Source organism: Triplophysa dalaica, chromosome 17, assembly GCF_015846415.1.
Source record: "Triplophysa dalaica isolate WHDGS20190420 chromosome 17, ASM1584641v1, whole genome shotgun sequence".
NCBI classification, from domain to species: Eukaryota; Metazoa; Chordata; class Actinopteri; order Cypriniformes; family Nemacheilidae; genus Triplophysa; species Triplophysa dalaica.
This window is the reverse complement of record NC_079558.1, coordinates 10,619,130-10,640,451: the sequence shown is the minus strand read 5'-3', so window position 1 is coordinate 10,640,451 and position 21,322 is coordinate 10,619,130. Positions and strand designations below refer to the sequence as shown.

General features: G+C 42.6%; 1 protein-coding gene across 1 annotated transcript; it reads right to left on the bottom strand.

The window, feature by feature from the left end:
- Positions 1–8,829: 8,829 nt before the first annotated feature.
- LOC130439425 (interferon-induced protein with tetratricopeptide repeats 5-like) lies at positions 8,830–20,833 on the bottom strand. The gene is made up of 3 exons (XM_056772046.1): positions 20,819–20,833; positions 10,752–10,867; positions 8,830–10,261 (listed from the first exon to the last, which is right to left on the bottom strand). Exons 1-3 carry the CDS (start codon positions 20,831–20,833, stop codon positions 8,830–8,832), a joined length of 1,563 nt encoding a protein of 520 aa, XP_056628024.1.
- Between the last annotated feature and the right edge of the window lie 489 nt (positions 20,834–21,322).

The following is a 21,322-nucleotide window of genomic DNA, read 5'->3' as shown; positions in this document are numbered from 1 at the left end:
TGATTTCAAACTTTGACTTATCCGATCTTAGTCAATATTAAACAATCATGGATATGGTCACACTTGTGTGTGTGGAGTTTGCATGTTCTCCCCGTGCCTCGGGGGTTTCCTCCGGGTACTCCGGTTTCCTCCCCTGGTCCAAAGACATGCATGGTAGGTTGATTGGCATCTCTGGAAAAATTGTCCGTAGGGTGTGTGTGTGAGTGAATGAGTGAGTGTGTGTGCCCTGCGATGGGTTGGCACTCCATCCAGGGTGTATCCTGCCTTGATGCCCGATGACTCCTGAGATAGGCGCAGGCTCCCCGTGACCCGAGGTAGTTCGGATAAGCGGTAGAAAATGGAATGGAATGGAATGGATATGGTCACAAAATTATCCAATGTAAATAACATTCTATGTAGAAAACAGTAAACCACAAAAAATTCTTAAACTGGATTTACACATGCAGGGTCACAGTCAGCCAGGGACTATTTTTCCAGTGGCATGAAGGCTTTTAGTAATTTAAATTCATGCATTGATACATGCTCTTTGACTTTATTATTTGTTTTATGTTGTTACATTAACAGTTTTATAAATAAATAACACACTAGAGGCGAGTGAGACTAACTTAACCATAAACAGTTTGAGGGTTAAAGGTTAACATAGTCAGGCAAATTAGCTTTATCAAACTTTATTAAGGCCCTGTGCAAACCGTTGCAAGGTGATATTATCTTAACTATACTTTTTATCAACTAAATTAAACAGTGAACAAAATCAATACATTCAAAAATTGCCTACCCAGGCCAGCCTGAACACCATGGGCCGGTTTCACAGACAAGGTTTAGCTTAAACCAGGACTATTAAAATATTTATGTTGAGAACAGTATATCAAAATGCATTAGAAGAATACATTGCTGGTGTGCATCTCGAGACAAAACAATGGCAGGGATTTATTTCACTTTTTTCTTCGGCCAAGAAATATTAATTTTAGACGGGGACTAGCCATGTAACTAACAAATTAATTACCTGTTCCGACATGATGGTCCCACAAAACAATTTGAGAGGCTCCTCGGACACATAGCACCCTCAGCGGGGGTGATACCCCTCGGGTTAATGAACATGAAACCGGTCCAACAGTGGCTAAAGAGCCGAGTTCCCTGGAGAGTGTGGCACACAGGCAGCAGGAAAAAGATCATTATGCCTCTCTGTAGCGTACAAACCATCAGGGTGGCATTCTCTCACGGCAGCTAATACAACTTGCCCGACACCTCCTCTTGTGGAGTCACCAGGTGATCCGCTCCCTGAGAGCAACATACCACCCAAGCTACCCCTCGGGTTGATGCACATGAGACAACACTCCAACACAGAGTCAGGTTCCCTGGAGAGTGTGGTACACCACCAGCAGGCGTATGGTCATCACGTCTCTCTGCCGACGCACCCTAACCCCCGGTCTTCAATTTCTACGGGCAGGGGTCGCTCTATGGGCAGGTTACAAGGCATGTCTCGGTCACGATGGACACCTCCCTGCAGGGCTCTTCAGCCCATAGGTGAATCAATGCAGCACGCCGTCTCCCTTTTATACACGGATATCCGGGGGCGGAATCCGGCATGCAAATTTCATTCGCCAATTTCATTGGCCTTTTCTATGTCTGGTCGAAGTTGATAGGTTCTCAAGACAAACCCCATCTGTCGGTTCGACACAACATCTCGTTCTCTCCATCAGGGAACTAAGGTAACATCCGTAACCAAGATGTTTCCTTGGGATGGAGATTATGGTGGAGTGTTTAAAACAAGAAGGGACTGTGAACAACTTGGAAGACAAAGGCTGAATAGCACAGGTTTTAAGACAGGCTGATGAGACCCTTTCCTTGTCTTCTGTTTTTTTTTAAGATTTTGCAATAAATTAGCATTAATGTAGTATTAACCTGTTCTATTAAATAATTTTTCTTAAATTTTAATAAAATAGACCTCGAAATGTACATAGAGAGAAGAAAGAATTCAAAAATGTATCTTTGAAAGAGATAAACTTTTTAATTCTTGAAAAATGTTTGGTGTATTAGATAAACCAGCTCCTGCAGAATTACATTACTAATACATTACAAATATATAGGTGGTTGTGAAGGGTAGTAGCAATAAAATGATTGCTTTGCTCAGCATTGGATACTCCGTGGAAAGGCCGATCCAGAACAAAGACAATTTTACTGTTTTGTGACTAGTCTTCAACGTGCTGTCACAAGAAAGATGAAGCATTTCTGATTCTTCTTCAGAGGTTAAATTCAGGCGCGTGGCGCGTAATTGAATGTCTTTCCATCTTCGCTGTCACGGTTCTGCCTATCTTGTTTGGCTTATTCTTGGTCTTGGGACAGAACCAGTGCAGAATTCCCTGTTTCATGTGGGGAGAGAGATTTTGGACCTTTTGGGCTTCCATACTCTCCCCGAGTCTCGTCTGTGTTTCCCGCCATTTCGTGTCATTAGCTTCCCCTTAGTGTTTCATCTGTTTCACCTGTCCCCTATTAATTATCCTGTCATTGTCTCCCTATAAAGACTCCTCATGTTTCTTTGTCTCGTTGCTCGTGCATTGAATGTGTTAATGCTGAATGTGAATGTGATTGTCTTTACTTCACGTTGTTTGAATGTCTTTCGTATGCTATATGCTGTTCCTGTTTCCCGTTCCTGTTCCGTGTCAAAGTAAGTGTAGTTTAGTCAGTGTTAGTGTTTTGTATCAAGTGTTTGTTTTATCAGTTTAGTTAGTTAGTGTCCTTGTTCGTTGTTGTTAAAGTTATATATATATATCCCTGTATTGTTTTCCCCCATCGTGGGTTTTGTTTTGCTTGTTTTGTGTTTTATAGTCCTGTTATTGTCAAATAAACCCTGTTAACCCCATACACATCCACCTTGTCTTGTGCCTGCACTTGGGTTCTCTACCATGCCTATAGAGAAGATCCATAACAGAATGCACGAGCCAGATCCGAACCCAGCAGGCAGCATGGACGGTAAGGGGTCAGTTCCACGGTCTCTTCAGGCCCACTTAATGCTTGGACTCCGCCAGGGGAGTGTCGGTGACCGGGAGTTCACCAAGCTATTCTCGACGGCGGCGGTGATGACCGAGTTTGGAGAGGAAGAGTTGAAAACAATTTTCAACTGCTGCCTCACTCGGCCCCTCACGCCGTCAGAGAAGAGGCTGCTGGCTCCCCTGGGGTTTGCGGACATGGTCAGGTTCGTGAGCAACCGGAGTGATCCCGGAGGCGAGGTTCCACTTGGGACTTCCACCTCGCGGTCGAGCGCTCCGAAGGATCTCGTCCTGGCCACCGCAGCCCTGGGGGACTCCGTACCCGCTGGCTTGAGCTCCATGGTCGCCGATTCCTCTGGTGGGGCCCAAGATGAACGGGGGAGGAGAGACTCGGGGACGCTGCCAGTAGACTCCTCTGTCCCAGAAAACCCTCTGTCCTCCTCGGGCCCAGCCACGGGTCCGATTTTCCGGAGGAGGAGCCAGGGTGGAGGAGCGTCCAGTCTGGTGCAGCAACCGATACCCAGTCCGGAGCTACCCAGTCCGGAGCTACCCAGTCCGGAGCTACCCAGTCCGGAGCTACCCAGTCCGGAGCTACCCAGTCCGGAGCTACCCAGTCCGGAGCTACCCAGTCCGGAGCTACCCAGTCCGGAGCTACCCAGTCCGGAGCTACCCAGTCCGGAGCTACCCAGTCCGGAGCTACCCAGTCCGGAGCTACCCAGTCCGGAGCTACCCAGTCCGGAGCTACCCAGTCCGGAGCTACCCAGTCCGGAGCTACCCAGTCCGGAGCCGGAGCTATCCAGCCCCAAATATTTTTTGGGGGGGTGCCGTGGGGAGATCGCTGCCACAAGAGACCACCAAGCCCACGTTTTGTTTGGCCTCCGGCAGCGGGGAAGGTTCGTGAAGGACTTTGCCTTTGACTTCCTGGCCGCGGCGCGGTCTTCGGGGTTCAACGAGGCGGAGTTAAAAGCTATTTTTAATAGTTGCCTCGATGAGCCCCTAGAACCCGCTGAAATGCGCCAGTTGAAGTCCAAGGGCTTCGCGGACACAGTCCAGACCCTGCTGGATCGTGAGTGGTCCAGACTGGATTCTCCATCTGGGCTAGCCTCGATTCCCGAGGGTCGTGCCCTGCAGATCGGTTTCTTAGGTCTCTCCTCGCCTCCTGTAGCCACTCCACCGCCAACCAGCTCTGTTGGCAAGCAGGGGAGAAAGAAGAGGCAACGGAGTCCTGCGGTCCCGAGTCCTGCGGTCCCGAGTCCTGCGGTCCCGAGTCCTGCGGTCCCGAGTCCTGCGGTCCCGAGTCCTGCGGTCCCGAGTCCTGCGGTCCCGAGTCCTGCGGTCCCGAGTCCTGCGGTCCCGAGTCCTGCGGTCCCGAGTCCTGCGGTCCCGAGTCCTGCGGTCCCGAGTCCTGCGGTCCCGAGTCCTGCGGTCCCGAGTCCTGCGGTCCCGAGTCCTGCGGTCCCGAGTCCTGCGGTCCCGAGTCCTGCGGTCCCGAGTCCTGCGGTCCCGAGTCCTGCGGTCCCGAGTCCTGCGGTCCCGAGTCCTGCGGTCCCGAGTCCTGCGGTCCCGAGTCCTGCGGTCCCGAGTCCTGCGGTCCCGAGTCCTGCGGTCCCGAGTCCTGCGGTCCCGAGTCCTGCGGTCCCGAGTCCTGCGGTCCCGAGTCCTGCGGTCCCGAGTCCTGCGGTCCCGAGTCCTGCGGTCCCGAGTCCTGCGGTCCCGAGTCCTGCGGTCCCGAGTCCTGCGGTCCCGAGTCCTGCGGTCCCGAGACGTGCGGTGTCAAACCCCAAATATTTTTTGGGGGGGCGCTGTGGGAAGGTGATGGTCCGTCCGGCACCGAGCCCGGCCCAGCAGCCGCCAGAGGTCGCTGCCCAGCCGCCGTCAGAGGTCGCTGCCCAGCCGCCGTCAGAGGTCGCTGCCCAGCCGCCGTCAGAGGTCGCTGCCCAGCCGCCGTCAGAGGTCGCTGCCCAGCCGCCGTCAGAGGTCGCTGCCCAGCCGCCGTCAGAGGTCGCTGCCCAGCCGCCGTCAGAGGTCGCTGCCCAGCCGCCGTCAGAGGTCGCTGCCCAGCCGCCGTCAGAGGTCGCTGCCCAGCCGCCGTCAGAGGTCGCTGCCCAGCCGCCGTCAGAGGTCGCTGCCCAGCCGCCGTCAGAGGTCGCTGCCCAGCCGCCGTCAGAGGTCGCTGCCCAGCCGCCGTCAGAGGTCGCTGCCCAGCCGCCGTCAGAGGTCGCTGCCCAGCCGCCGTCAGAGGTCGCTGCCCAGCCGCCGTCAGAGGTCGCTGCCCAGCCGCCGTCAGAGGTCGCTGCCCAGCCGCCGTCAGAGGTCGCTGCCCAGCCGCCGTCAGAGGTCGCTGCCCAGCCGCCGTCAGAGGTCGCTGCCCAGCCGCCGTCAGAGGTCGCTGCCCAGCCGCCGTCAGAGGTCGCTGCCCAGCCGCCGTCAGAGGTCGCTGCCCAGCCGCCGTCAGAGGTCGCTGCCCAGCCGCCGTCAGAGGTCGCTGCCCAGCCGCCGTCAGAGGTCGCTGCCCAGCCGCCGTCAGAGGTCGCTGCCCAGCCGCCGTCAGAGGTCGCTGCCCAGCCGCCGTCAGAGGTCGCTGCCCAGCCGCCGTCAGAGGTCGCTGCCCAGCCGCCGTCAGAGGTCGCTGCCCAGCCGCCGTCAGAGGTCGCTGCCCAGCCGCCGTCAGAGGTCGCTGCCCAGCCGCCGTCAGAGGTCGCTGCCCAGCCGCCGTCAGAGGTCGCTGCCCAGCCGCCGTCAGAGGTCGCTGCCCAGCCGCCGTCAGAGGTCGCTGCCCAGCCGCCGTCAGAGGTCGCTGCCCAGCCGCCGTCAGAGGTCGCTGCCCAGCCGCCGTCAGAGGTCGCTGCCCAGCCGCCGTCAGAGGTCGCTGCCCAGCCGCCGTCAGAGGTCGCTGCCCAGCCGCCGTCAGAGGTCGCTGCCCAGCCGCCGTCAGAGGTCGCTGCCCAGCCGCCGTCAGAGGTCGCTGCCCAGCCGCCGTCAGAGGTCGCTGCCCAGCCGCCGTCAGAGGTCGCTGCCCAGCCGCCGTCAGAGGTCGCTGCCCAGCCGCCGTCAGAGGTCGCTGCCCAGCCGCCGTCAGAGGTCGCTGCCCAGCCGCCGTCAGAGGTCGCTGCCCAGCCGCCGGCACCAAGCCCGGTCCAGCCACCGGCACCAAGCCCGGTCCAGCCACCGGCACCAAGCCCGGCTGCCCAGCCGATCTTCCAACCCTGGTCCAGCCCGGCATTCCAGCCGTGGTCCAGCCCTACAGTCCTGCAGGGGACTAGGACAGTTCCCCCCAGGACTACCCCTGTCAAGTCCCCTGGGGCTCCGCGCCCTGGCGCGTCCCCAAGGGCTGGAACTTTCCCACCCAGCCCTCCCCCTTTTGGACTTCCCATGTCTTCTTGTTTGCCCCCACCCCCCCTCCCTTGTTTGTTATTTTTATTAAGTCACCCTAATCCCCTATTGATTTTTGCCTGTCTGCCACTGATTTTGTTTTCCATGTTTTGTTTAGTCTTGTCTATGTCTCAGTCTGTCTTGTCCTGTGGGTCTCCTTGAGGAGCGTCAGGATGTCGCTCCTTAAGGCGGGGGTTCTGTCACGGTTCTGCCTATCTTGTTTGGCTTATTCTTGGTCTTGGGACAGAACCAGTGCAGAATTCCCTGTTTCATGTGGGGAGAGAGATTTTGGACCTTTTGGGCTTCCATACTCTCCCCGAGTCTCGTCTGTGTTTCCCGCCATTTCGTGTCATTAGCTTCCCCTTAGTGTTTCATCTGTTTCACCTGTCCCCTATTAATTATCCTGTCATTGTCTCCCTATAAAGACTCCTCATGTTTCTTTGTCTCGTTGCTCGTGCATTGAATGTGTTAATGCTGAATGTGAATGTGATTGTCTTTACTTCACGTTGTTTGAATGTCTTTCGTATGCTATATGCTGTTCCTGTTTCCCGTTCCTGTTCCGTGTCAAAGTAAGTGTAGTTTAGTCAGTGTTAGTGTTTTGTATCAAGTGTTTGTTTTATCAGTTTAGTTAGTTAGTGTCCTTGTTCGTTGTTGTTAAAGTTATATATATATATCCCTGTATTGTTTTCCCCCATCGTGGGTTTTGTTTTGCTTGTTTTGTGTTTTATAGTCCTGTTATTGTCAAATAAACCCTGTTAACCCCATAAACATCCACCTTGTCTTGTGCCTGCACTTGGGTTCTCTACCATGCCTATAGAGAAGATCCATAACATTCGCTGGCTTTAAACTTTCATTTGCTAACTTTTCCCCGCAAATCACACACATTGGTATTGCAGCATGGTATGCGTCAGAACAGTTGACAAATCCAAACTGTAAGAAGTCATCTTTATATGGCCTTGCTGAAGATTTCTGCTTTTACATCGCCCTCGCTGTCTTTCGTGCTGAGCTGTGCTTCGGGATACAAGGATGGACCGCTGACGGCATTTTCAGCTCCTTCATTTAAAAAGGTCTCGGTCTCAGGCCCTCTTTTACTTTTGAAAAAACATAAATTTTTTGGCCTTGACTTGCTCATGTTTAGCATAAAGACTTGCTACTAATGTCACGCTGATGCTAGTGAACTATTTGCGTCATCTCACAGGATTAGAAAAATGGCTGCGTCAACGACACTGCGCACAATTTACGTGGGTCAGGTGACACCGTGTTTGATTTATGAATTATTTTGCCTGTATTTAAATAGATTTAGGTGTATTTCTATAAAAAAAAATGTTATCTTTATTACTGTATAATAAAATGTAATTTATTATTTTAGTAAAAATTGTCTTAAATCATCCTAGCGACCCATTTTTTAATTTGCGCGACCCACCCGAGGGTCGCGACCCAGGGTTTGAAAACCATTGGATTACAGTATGGCCATCTTGGACAGTGTCTGTATGATATTTCAATGTTGTTTGATGGGGACGAGGGTGCTTGAGTGCTGCTTTAAAGGGATACTCCACCCAAAAATGGAAATTCATGAGTCATGAAGTACAGCCCTCCAAGTTGTTACAATCCTGTATAAATGTCTTGTTTGGTTGAACACAAAAAGAGATATTTTTAAAAATGATATCAACTGACATTTCTGAGGCACCATTGACTAGTTGACTGGATTACTTGGTCAAAATAATGTATAGTACAAGTCCAGCATAGAAGGAAATGCATTCAATACTGTTTAAAAGTCTCCCAGGTTGAGACATTAAGAAGCTGGCATATAAAATGCCAAGAGAACAATTTTACAAATTCTAGTCAAAGGGTAACTATTTTGAAGGTACTCAAAAATAGAATGAAGAGTTCATTTATTTTGAATGCTTTTAGTCACAACATAATTTCCCACGCTTACAACATACATGGTTTTGATGAGTTTACTATCATTCTGAAATGTAGAAAAAAATGAATGACTGAATGATCCCAAACTTTTGACCGATAGTGTATCTTAATGGCATGATGCTTACTGCCTACTGCTTACTACTTACTTCATTTTCAGTTTTGTGTTTTAATTTTAATTTCTTATTTGGCGTACTGTGTTATTAGCAGTTATATTTTGATTTTTGAACATTACGGGATAACATAGTCAATGAAAAGAAGCAGATCAATGTTGTGTCTTCTAAAATCGGTCTTTCCAAATTTCCAAGATGAAGCATATCACAGCCCAGTAATTTTATACACCAAGTGTATTATACCCATGTATTTTATTTATGTTAAACAGTTTATACATTCTCAAAAAAATTATAAATGATGTGTAAAATATTTAAGAAAAGTACATTGTGCAAAATATACAGAAAAATAATTGTTAAAATGGGACGTTACTGAATAATGATTTTTTTCCTATAGAAAACAGTACAAATGTCTGAACTACAGTATTTACATAACTTTACTATTTGGATAGCCTGAGAGCACAGAGATTAGTGAGGTACTCCTCCTTGTCTACATAACTCAAAGCTTTCTCATAGCACTCAATTGCCTGGGTATTTTCTCCTTTTTCCTTGTGAATGAACCCAAGTATCCCATAAGCCTCCCCAACCTGGGTGTTTTTATTAATATGCTCTCCGGCAATCTTCCTCAAATTGAGTGCACTTCTCTTCCCTTCAGATGAATCTTGGTTCATCTTCAGGCATTCCATGTAGTGCTTGATAGCTAAAGCTTCACTTCTTTCGGAGTAGTGCTGGAATTTAGCATAATAAAAATGAACCACGTATAGACTGTCATTTTTCTTTTTGGCTGTCTCAAACGTCTTCTGAAACATCTCTTCAGCTTGTAAAATGTCACGTTGTTCTCCGTAATGCAGTGCTAGATCACTCATTGCAGCGATAAAGCCCGTTGAATGCAGTGTTATAGCCATTTTTAAATGGTAGATGATTTGATCACGAATCTGTTGAACCTCAGGATGTCTGGCATGACGATTTCCCTCCTGTAGCAGTTGGATTTTCTTTCTTTTATAGCAGTGAGCTAACTGATGATGTGCGAGCCTTGAATTAGGTGACAGTTCAAGTGCTTTTCTCAATAAAGCAATACCTTGGTCCACACATCCTTTATTCTTATAGAATTTTCCAGCATATCTCAAGACATGTGGGTGATCTGGAGATCTTTGTAAAGCTTTTTCCACCAATCTTTCAGCCTCTTCATAGATTGCGTATTTAACCAGTTGCATAGCTAAGAAGATCTTAAGAACATCATCATCAGGATTTGTTTCAATGGCTCGTCTCAGTTGTTTGATTGTGGATGAATTCTCATGGGTGAAGTCATCAAATTCTGTTCGATACAGAGCGATGGCATAACCAGCATTCCACTCACCAACTTCTGGTTCCAGATCTAAAGCCTTCTTGAAACATTTTCTTGCTCTTTCATAATAGTTTTGAGAAAATTTAAGAAAGGCCCATCCCTTCTCACCAAGCACCTCTGGAACAGATGAAGATTCACATGAAATGTTTTCATTTATCTTTTGGACTTTTTGCATGTAACTTTCACACTCTGTGTAGTTCTTCATGTGGTAATTCAACCAGGCAAGGCTTCCATAGGTGACAATAAGAGCTTTGTGGAATTCCTCCTCATGGCACTCTTTATATAGCTTGACAGATGTCAGGAGATTACTAAATGCCTCTTCTTGAAACCCTTGAAGGAACTTTACATATGCTAAAGCATTGTATGTTCGTATGAGTCTTTCTTTTTTTCCAGAATCCAACTTAAGCTGTTCTTCCAGCCTATTGAGAACATCGGGTAGATCCAAGTCATTTTCTATCAGAGCCCATGTGAAGTGACATTCCAGCTGGTAAAGTTTTGTCCTCAAAACTCTGTTATGATCTATACCGCTAAATAAAGGCAAGTTGAAATATGGATTACTTATATTAGCTATTGTGTCACTCCATAGAATGAGAATAAAAAATATAACTTTAATTTGATTTAAACATGATTAAAATAACAAAACATGCTAGTTTATAAATGTGAATAGATAAAGAAGAGGTGATGCAAAGAAATGTCAAAGGAGATATTATCTTTTATCTTGTTGGAATTTGTAAATATATTGATATCAGATGAGTAGGCTTTCTTTCATACATTTTACACATAAGTCTTTATGATGGCAAGTTCTCTTATCAGACAAAAGCTCTAGGGGTCGACCGATTATCGAACTGGCAGATTATCGACGTCAATATTAAGCGTTTTCTCAATTATCGACATCTGTCATTTTAAAAGCGGATTTGCCGACTAAGTAATTCAATTTTAAAATGTGCTATTTGGCTGTGATGCAGCCAAGAATTAAATGAGAGCCGTCGGAAAACTGCACTCTAGTCTGTTACTCACTCTGAGTAATGCACGCCCTGTGCCCACCGCCCATCTGATTTGTTGGGTGTCACAAGTCTCTGGATGAAGTCACTGGAAGGATTGGACTTCTCACTGAAAACATTTGCTAGTTCGAGCTAATTAGAGATCATGTGCGGCAGTGAAGGCATACTATGAAAAGCCAAGTGATTCAAATATACGTGAATTTTAACAGGTTATGTACACGTCAGTAACGTGTATTTCACCTCAGCGTGTATTTAACGTGTACTTAATGTGTTTAATTACATTTAAAATGTTTACGTATATACTGTTTTATGAAAAACTGTATAAAAAATTAAATAACTTTCTTTCACTACACTCATGCCTTTTTCTTATATAAGCACAACAGTAAACATTCTAGCTTATCCATTCGTCAAATTTAGGTTAGCAACAAAAAAACGAATATTTGTGTTGGAAAGCAGTTACAACAGAGGTAATCAATTAAAACACAATTGATCAATTGCTTACATTTATAACCAGCAGGTGGTGCTTGTTAAAACCTTTTTTGTTCAGAGACTATGCACTTATAATATCAATTAATTTAGGATTAGGATGAGCACTTGTACCTTATTCTTATTAAACACTATTTGTGAAATGAGTGAACAACAACATGAAAGACTGACGTCTGCGCCTACAACCAAATCCTAACTCAAAGTGGTACTGGCACTGAAGTTTTGTCAACCTTTATAAGTTTGAAACAAATAAAGAAGAGACACTTTCTGTGAGCTGTGTCAGAATTTATGAGGTAAATATTTTTTATTGCACACATTTGAATGCGAGCATGAACTACTGCCCCCATCCCGAGAAACTGAAGCCTCTACATCCAGTAGGTACAAGATGAATAGGAGATAAACCAGGTGGAAAACAGATGTCAATATGTTAACTAATTTAATTAAGCAACAATGAACACTATATATTGGCTACTTATTGATGTAGACTTTACTTCCTCTATTTACCCATATGATAAACAAAATAACACTTTGAGATTCATTATGCAATTAAAGTGACATATGATGTATTGATGTCATCTTTGATGGCTGGTCCCAGCTGAGTGGTCAGCAGAAGCATACAATATTAATTATTTGGGTCAACACCATCCTGACACTGGTTTGAGTGAGGGCCTGATCTCCTTATTAGTTAATTAGTCCCTCACCTGATTCTGTTTAAACTTATTATGTTCCCCTATGAATTTAGGCCTGTCTTGTCCCTCAGTTATTGTTTGGTATTGTTCTTCCATGTTTATGGGTGTCAGTATGTGTCTGCTCCTGGTTTATCCTTGTTCAATTATTATTGAAGTTTCTTTGGAATTCTACTTTGTCTGAGCTTGAATTATATAGCTTCCGTGACACTAAGAGACTTTATTTTCACAAAACCAGAACAAAAACATATAACAATGTCCAGGTAAGTATTTAAACAATGGACTCAACAAACTGGCCAAATCTTGCGCATAGTAATCACAGTAACTATTATAATAACCATAGTTTAACCACTGATAGATCATGGATCTGAATTTCTTAAAAGCGCCTAGTTTGTTTATTTTCTTAGAAATTGTTAAATTCTGACTTGAGAGTACTTTCATACATTTGTGTAATTCATTTATTATCTTATTTCTATACTGTATAACTTTTCTTTACCTATTTATATATAATTAGTTTAGTATTTATATATTATATACACACGTCATTCTACCTATTTATTTGACTTTTCTGTAATGCTGTTTTTGTATTGTCTTCACAAGTATAAATGAGTTTTAAATGGTCTGCTCCTCAAGGTTCTTGACATGATGAGACATGAAGGTTACTCACATAAGATTGCTGTGCCATTCCTATCAGATCCAATATTGAAGGCACAGCACTGCTTTTTAACTCTAGCTAGCTCCACAAATTCAGTGTTGACCTGATCCTTGTTCACGAAGGAATCCTCAGAGAAATGAAATGAACACACGGTGCACATTTTCCCAAACTTTAACCCCGCATTCCTAATATCGGAATGAGAAGGAAGGTTATGCAGCAACTGTATTCTTCCCAAACAAGGATGGCACAATATTTAGCAATCTTTAACGGTATGTTTGTTTATTGCTTGCTTGCTCTATCTGGTTCCGTGCCACTTGTCGTACTTCAGTTCAGTCATCCGCGAACCAATCATATTTTTCTGTGGAGGTTGTGTTCAACCTATAACAGATGCAATCTAAGTAACAAGGGCGTTTTCAGTTCTGACACTTATATAATGTTCGCGTGAATACGATCCCCTCTTATATAACAAGAGCTCGGGTTAAAATTGTGATTTTTAATTCGTGCCTCCTTTAACACGCAGCAAAATCTTTTTTTATTACTGCTGATAAGACTTAAATTAGGGTGACCATATGTGCCATTTATCCCGGAAGCGTCCATGCAAGGATTCGAATGACTCTTACGTCAGTCTCATTTGCCGACCGCATACGTCATCGAGGTTTATTATTTCAGATTAAGGCAGCCGTTCAATTTCAAGGTAATAATGACTACAACGAACTACAATGATTATATGTCCTAAATTATGTACAATGTTAACTTAATAATGCTTTTTTATTGAAATGTGAGAACCTCGATGACGTATGCGGTTGACAAATGCGACTCCCGGAAGACGAACGCAAATCTTGGCAAGGACGTGTCAGGGAGAAATGTCTCATGGTTACCCTCTTTAAATTCGCCTACTTTGGTCATACAAATAAGATTAATACTTGATTGGTCTACTTTTATTTGTTTGTACTCATTATCTACAGAATGTTTTGCCTTTGTAAAACAATGACAATAAACAGGCTGTGCTTTCAGGTTTCTCTCTCCGCGTGCATCTTCTTAAACGCCTCATTAAAACAGATTTAAAATTCTGCGTATACTCATCATAGAAACCTAAAGCATATGTCTAAAGAAAGCTTGAAGTGTCTACTTTTAAATGATCCCATTAATATTAATATTTTCGGATTACATAGGCGACGGTGTATGATGTAAAGACAGATGCAGTTTCTCCCGCATCAGCTTGTTATGTGATCACATCCTTGCGACGAGCGCTCTATTTCATGTGATCCGCGCAATCTTCGTTAAATATTTTGATTTAACTATCGTTTGATTATTTCCTTACTGTTTATCCTGGTGTTACTATAGTAAACGAGTAACCATGGTTTTCGGCCAAAGTTCTTGTTAGAGCTCTTGTTATTCTTAATTTTTTTGATGATTCATTCTCTCCCAGAGAAGGGAGGCTAAAAGTCACAATAAAAAGAGAGAGCACTAGAGAGAAAGGGAGGTTGCACTAAAGCTGTGGAATATTTGCAAGTTAAATAATGCTTCCTACTGCATAGGCCTACATGCTAATCAAACATTTACAAACATTTACACATCAAATTTTAGATTAGATGCCAACAAACATTTAGACATCAAATTATAGATTAGATGCCAACAAATAAGGGAATATTAAATACATTTATTTTACGATATAATAGTAACATATTTAATTAACGTTTAAAATAAAATGCATTCTGTAATAAATATTATTATTTATAATAAGCTTGACTTCACAGCAGGTGTGCTGTTTTTATTATGGACAATTAATGTATTATTAAAGGAGCCAGTCTTATGTTGTTTTTAAGGCTTTGATTATGTTTTTGGGTACTTAACAATGTTCATGTTTCTAGTTTTAAAAAAAAGCTTTATATTTCACATATCTCAAGTCTATTCACCGCTCTCCCTCTTCTAACAAAACGACTGTATTTCTTCCGGTCTAAATAAAGTCCCTCCTTACAAAACGTTATGATTGGTAAAGCTGACAAGGTTTGTCTTGATTGGTTCCCGCTTAGTGTGTGTTTTAAGATGTCCCACCCATACCATATCAGCGAGCTTTCTCTTCTCGGGCTGTTGTGATTGGTTGATGCCCCTCTCAGTGCACTTGTATTCATAAACTTTTAGCAATAAACAGTAACAATGGCGGCAACTTCACTTTCTCATTTAAAAACATGCGGATCGATAGAATATATAGGAGGTATAGAGGTCTGCTAGTACATGTGCAAACTTAAATATTTGTTAGAGATCGTGAACTTTGACATTCTTTTGGGCACTCTGAATGGTGACATCACGACCCGGGAATACGAGGGCTGTAGTCCGATTCCAGCCGCTTGGGAGTCCTTAAAAATGCGAATTCTGTTAAAGACAATATCTCGCTTGGCAGTGAACTTTGAGCTTCATAATTTTGTAGGTATTGTTTTTGCTCTAACGGCAACATTACTGGCTAACTAAAGGTTGAAAATGTGATCGCGGAGAACGGGACATTTAATAACTATATATATTATATTTGTGGTGTGGATATATAATTTTCATAAATATATATACAGCTAACAGTTTGGTAACAATAATTCAGGAACAATAGTGTTACTGCTAAATTCTTTGAGAGGCAAATGGTAACTTCCTTAAGGCATTATAGAACTGAGTCATGGCATTGAACATGTATTTCTTTAGTAAATACTAATGATATCTACTCTGTTAATAATGATGTCTGGGGGTTTGAACACAGTTTCATTTATTCTGTCTTATACTTTGTTAAACGTGCTGGATTCTCATGATAAACATGGACAAAGTGTAAAAAATGAGTTTGAGTTACAACGTAGTATTTCTATGCCAAATACATTCCCTCAGCTTCAGGTACGTAAGCAGAATTTTGGAAATATGAGTTTCAAAAACTGAATTTGTCACAAACATCAAAAAATACTATTTTGATCATGCAGTATGCGCATTTTAAAACGTTTGGAGAGATCTGTAATGAAATTAAACACATAGTCGATTGATATTTTTATACAAATACTTCCAGATTGAAATACAACTTGTCTTTCATACAGGATCATAATGCATTTGGGTTTGAAATTAAATAAAGGTAAGAGGTTTCCATTTTTGAGTTAACTGACCTTTTAACTTTTTTGTGTAGCTACAGAAGTTGCAGACACTTTTATAGAAAATAGATGAACTAAATTATTAAGAAACAGAATTAAATAACGAGAATTTGTTTAAAAGTGATGCGTTTTGAATTTCTGAAAATCATATGTGACCCTGGATCACAAAACCAGTCTTAAGTAGCATGGTTACTTTTTTTGTAAAAGCCAAAAATACATTGTATTGGTCAAAATGACCTCCCCTGGTCCAAAGACATGCATGGTAGGTTGATTGGCATCTCTGGAAAAAATTGTCCGTAGTGTCTGAGTGCGTGAGTTAATGAGTGTGTGTGTGTGCCCTGCGATGGGTTGGCACTCCATCCAGGGTGTATCCTGCCTTGATGCCCAAAGACTCCTGAGATAGGCGCAGGCTCCCCGTGACCCGAGGTAGTTCGGATAAGCGGTAGAAAATGGATGGATGGATGGATGGTCAAAATGATTGATTTTTCTTTTATGCCGAAAATCATTAGGATATTAAGTAAAGATCATGTTCCATGAAGATATTTTGTAAATTTCCTACCCTAAATACTTAAAAACATTACTTTTGTGAGTGGATGGCCTGCTACAGCATCCCTGATGGACAACTTTAAAGGCTATTTTCTCAATGTTTAGATTTTTCTAGCAACCTCAGATTCCAGAGTTATAAATCTCTGTATCTCCGCCACATATTGTCCAATCCTTAACAACTCATACATCAATAGAAAGCTTAATTATTCAGCTTTCAGATGATGTAAAAATGTCAATTTCCAAAAATTGACCCAAAAGACTGGTTTTGTTGTCCAGGGTCACATATAGTTGTTTTAATAGGCTTACAACAACCTATAAACACACCTGAATCAAAGCCACGCAGTTTAGCATGAACTAGAGGAGGTCTGGTAATGTTTTTGTCGCGTCAAACTGACATTAAAATGTTTTTGACGTTTTGTTGTTTGGATTACTGGATAATACAATTGGTCATTTACCTAGGTTTGTTGTTTAAATATTGACGCGCGTCAAGCCAGGGCCGGATTATCCAATGGGCATTATGGGTACAGGCCCAGGGTCCCATGCGCACATTTTATTTGTATTTTCAGTTAATGAAAACACATAACGTATAAGCAATAAAAAGCACAGATATATATTTTCAACTAACCAGAATGACATAATTGGTCAAGAGTGCACCTAACAATGCCAGCGCGCAACAACGCCAGCGCATAACCAAGCGTAACGTAAGAATGAGGAGGAAAAGAGGATAGGGAGGCATCTTTAGTAAGAAATGTGTCGTCTATTTAAACGTTCTTTAAATGGAGCCAGAGAATCAGGAAAAAGACGTTGTGAAAGATGACAAGCAAGCTAGCCAGGGTCGGGGACCGAAGGAGGCTAGTGTTTGCGGCGCAGCAGAACCGGTTGACAAGACTAGTTTTAAGTGGAGGCTGCGGAGAACAACCAGAGGTTGAGGCCAGTGTTAGTGGCGGAGCGTGAGTAGAACCGGAGGCTGCCGAGGCTGGTGGTATAGCGGCGAAAGAAGCAGCACACAGTTGATTTATCAGGTGTCTGACCAAGCATTGTGGTGACCAGTCAACAAAAAACAATTTCTTTTTACAGAAACTATTTTCCAACTGCTTCATAGTGTTACAGATACACAATTCTGAAAAGATAAATAACAATCTGAAAAATAATGAAACAAAGTAGCAAATAGTATTAAAAGTTTATGTTATGACACATGTTTATGTTGTTTTTTTATTATTGGATATCAGGTTAAACAACTTTTAATTGGATCTTTTGCTTATGAAAACTAAATTAAACCTCAAATAAGGCTATTTATTGTGTGAAAGACCATCCATTGGCCCAACGACGGAATCCAATGGCGCGGTTGAAGGGATCTTGTGTTCTGCTTCTCCTCAGCGATTTCTACATTAAGTTATTTTAGAACTGTTACAATTTATTAAATTCATGAGTCTGTGGTTAAGGCCGATCTGACTCCAATTTTAATATAATATTGAATAACTTGTATGACATTTCAAATGTATCTGTTGATCTAAGTTAATGTATCTATAAATCTCCATACTTTAATATTTATTATTTATAGTTTTTCTTTCAATTGGGACCGGCAGTCGCACAGATTCTCGAGCCGGCAGGGTTCATGAATCTCACGGACACAAAACGGGAAGTTCTGATCTAGTCAGAGGTTGCCGGGTAAACTAATATCATTAAGTTTGGCCGCGATATGCTTGCTCAGAAACATAACAATAGTTATTTTAGTCACGATAATGCAACGTGCTAAGCCTGTTGATAGGTGGAAATCTGTAACGTGAGCTTTAGTAATACCCCATTTATAATTTAAAGTCTAGTATAAACTAGTCCATCCTATCCTGACACATCAATTTTGTGGTAACAGAACAGGTTCCTTTCAATCTACTGGTAATAACAGACTTTGAAGAATTTTGATAACATCAACAATAACAATTTATTATACCAGGCAGGCACAACATTAATTAAATTCATAGAATGCACATACAAAGAAATTCCTAATAATCAAAGATTATCCACATAGTATAAGAACAAAATTAAACCACAAAGTTTATCATACCTGGTAAAATCGAGACACACAGTTGCAGTTTGGGAAGTTCTGGTTACAGAAGCTTCCCTAAATCTTTTGGCAATGCACCTTTTATACCCAAATGTAACAAAGAATCATGAATTCAATGGTCATTGTGAAATTTAGTTTAACTTGTTGCAGACGAGATCATCAAATGGGATGCCAATTTATCTTTTAGAGGATTGGCTTTATCTGGGAATCCTTTTCAGAGGAGTGCAGGTAATGTCCTCAAGTTAAAAAAGTTCTAATACACTATTTGTTAGGTTTGAAGGAACAAGACCCTTTCACCCAACGCACCAAGACCTTTAAAACAATACCAAACATGATGTTCAAATCTTGCATGACAAAACATTATAAACACAATATGGAATGTGTAAGCACTTTTCCAATGATCACGGCCTGAAGAGATGAAGGGGAGGAGAGAGGTTTGATAAGAATAGGGGTTCAGGTCATGGACATCAACCCCTGATAGGAGGAAAGGATATCCTTCCTCAGGATCTAGCAACAAATGGGGTTTGATTGATTTGTGTCCTAGCATCCCAAACAACCTTAGTTCTTAGCACTTTTCCATCTGCCTTAGAATTGTATTATTTGAAAAGAGAGTTTCACTTATGTAGTCTTGAATTTTGACATTTAAAACCTTTAACAAAAAAGCTTGTCCAGTTTTAAACAATAAAACTTTTTTAAATATCCCAAATATAAGTAGCAATTGAGTTGTAGCCCATTCGAGATGTGCTGGCTAGGATCTTCACAGTTATACATTTATATTATTCAATTTCCTTCAAGAGAAAGTATTATTAAGGTTATTTATTAATATCAGAATAAGACGAATAAAACGTATCACATGACATACTCCCGTTGTATAACGCCAAAAAACAGTCTTTGTTTTTTCCCACTTAGGCCTACTTTAAAAATAATGCTTGGTTTGTGGTTCATTAATATTAAATAAAAACACAACACTAAAATAGCCTATGTTAAACATACCTTACTGTGAATTTATATTTAAACTTTTATTGAAAAACTAAAAAAGATTGAAAACACACATCATAATGCAAATAAATACAAAAAACCTTTGGATTTTCCCCTCGCTTTAAAACATTTTTAGTTTGTGTTTCACATTTTATGAAAACACAACATCATTAAAGAAAAATTAAAGACAACTCACTTAAAAAAATTTAACAAAGTTTTTTTGTGCTCATGTCTCTGTCATGTCAATCATTTCTCCGTTTCACTGTCCTCACGCAATCTCTCTGATGCACTGTGCTGTTCCGCTGTTTGCAGAAGACGCATCTGCTAGCGTTATATCAAGAACACAGGCCTGACGTTCAAACTGCACAGCTCGCTTTGTCATACGGTGAAAACGCTTCTGACGTTTAATCAAAAATGCGTGATAGTGGGAGACTTAACAGCTTTAACAACGTCTCAGACTCTCCCGAATGTAATTATAAAGCTCCTTCACAAACATAGATTTATTTTGGAAGCACCAAAGATGTAGGCCTAGAGGTGAACTGATTGTATTATGATATGAACTACCAATCAGGCAACGTTAAATAACTTAGAGATTTACAGAGCTGAAAAATAATCGATATTTTCACACATTGTTTTTACCTGTCAATTTACTTGTTTTTCATTTTCAAGTTCTGTTCTGCGCTTTGGGAAGTTTCTTCGCCTGATCCATTTGGGCATTTGACTGTCAAAGAGGGATTGGTTGACACAATAACTTGATTAAATAAACTATATATTTATTGAAATCGTTTAAAATACTAGACAAATGTGAAACTAGAACGTGTTAGATAATGACTTTTTCGTTATATTTCTTATTATTTACAACGTTTTAATGAAAAAAACCTTTAAATAATATTTTGGCACAATGGCGCCCTCCCCTTGTGTGGCGCCCCTATGCACCACATATACTGCATACCCCATTTTGCGCCACTGACCGAACCTGTGCCCTGTGATAGTGGACTTTACTCCTGACCTTTCACATACTGAACAGCTGACATTTTTCTTAGATTTGTGAGTAAAGAAGGGAAAATAATCGAACAATTTGTTGGCTTTCTCCCCGTGCCTCGGGGGTTTCCTCCGGGTACTCCGGTTTCCTCCCCTGGTCCAAAGACATGCATGGTGGGTTGATTGGCATCTCTGGAAAAAATTGTCCGTAGGGTGTGAGTGTGTGAGTGAATGAGTGAGTGTGTGTGCCCTGCGATGGGTTGGCACTCCATCCAGGGTGTATCCTGCCTTGATGCCCGATGACTCCTGAGATAGGCGCAGGCTCCCCGTGACCCGAGGTAGTTCGGATAAGCGGTAGAAAATGGAATGGAATGGAATTTGTTGGCTTTGAACCAATTGAGAGTCACACAGGGGATAGTCTGTTTAACACTGTAAAGACATTGCTTGACAGTTTAAGCTTAGATATTGTAAACGGCAGAGGCAAAGGATATGATAATGACAGCAATATCTCAGGCTGTTTTAACAGGCTGCAGGCTCACTTCAAGAATAGATATCCATTAATCCGTTACATACCATGCGCAGCACCATCTCTAAATTTGGTGGGTGTCAATGGTATAGAAGGCAAATGTCAAGATGGAAGTCAGTTCTTTGACCTCATGCAGTCCCTATATGCATTTTGTGCTGGTTCCACTCATAGATGGAACATATTCTTCAAAAATACAAATATTAAGCTAGACATGACATGACATTGAAATCGCTGTTATCAACATGTTGTTGTTGCCGTGCAGATGCCTCTAAGGCCCTTTGTGGAAATTATGCAAATATCAGGGAAATACTTCAGAGCCTATCGTCTGATACAGGGGAAAAACGTGATACGCAGTGAGGCAGCGGTACTGTGCACAAAATTGCGCTCTCTTTAAATGTAATTTATGGCACAGTTTTGCCACTGTATCTTAAGCAGATTCAAAGTGACAAGTGAGTCATTACAAAAGGCTGACATTGAATTGATGACAGCAATTCATCTGTTTGAGTCTTTGAGATTATGGGTTGTATCACTTCGAGAGCAATTAGACAATT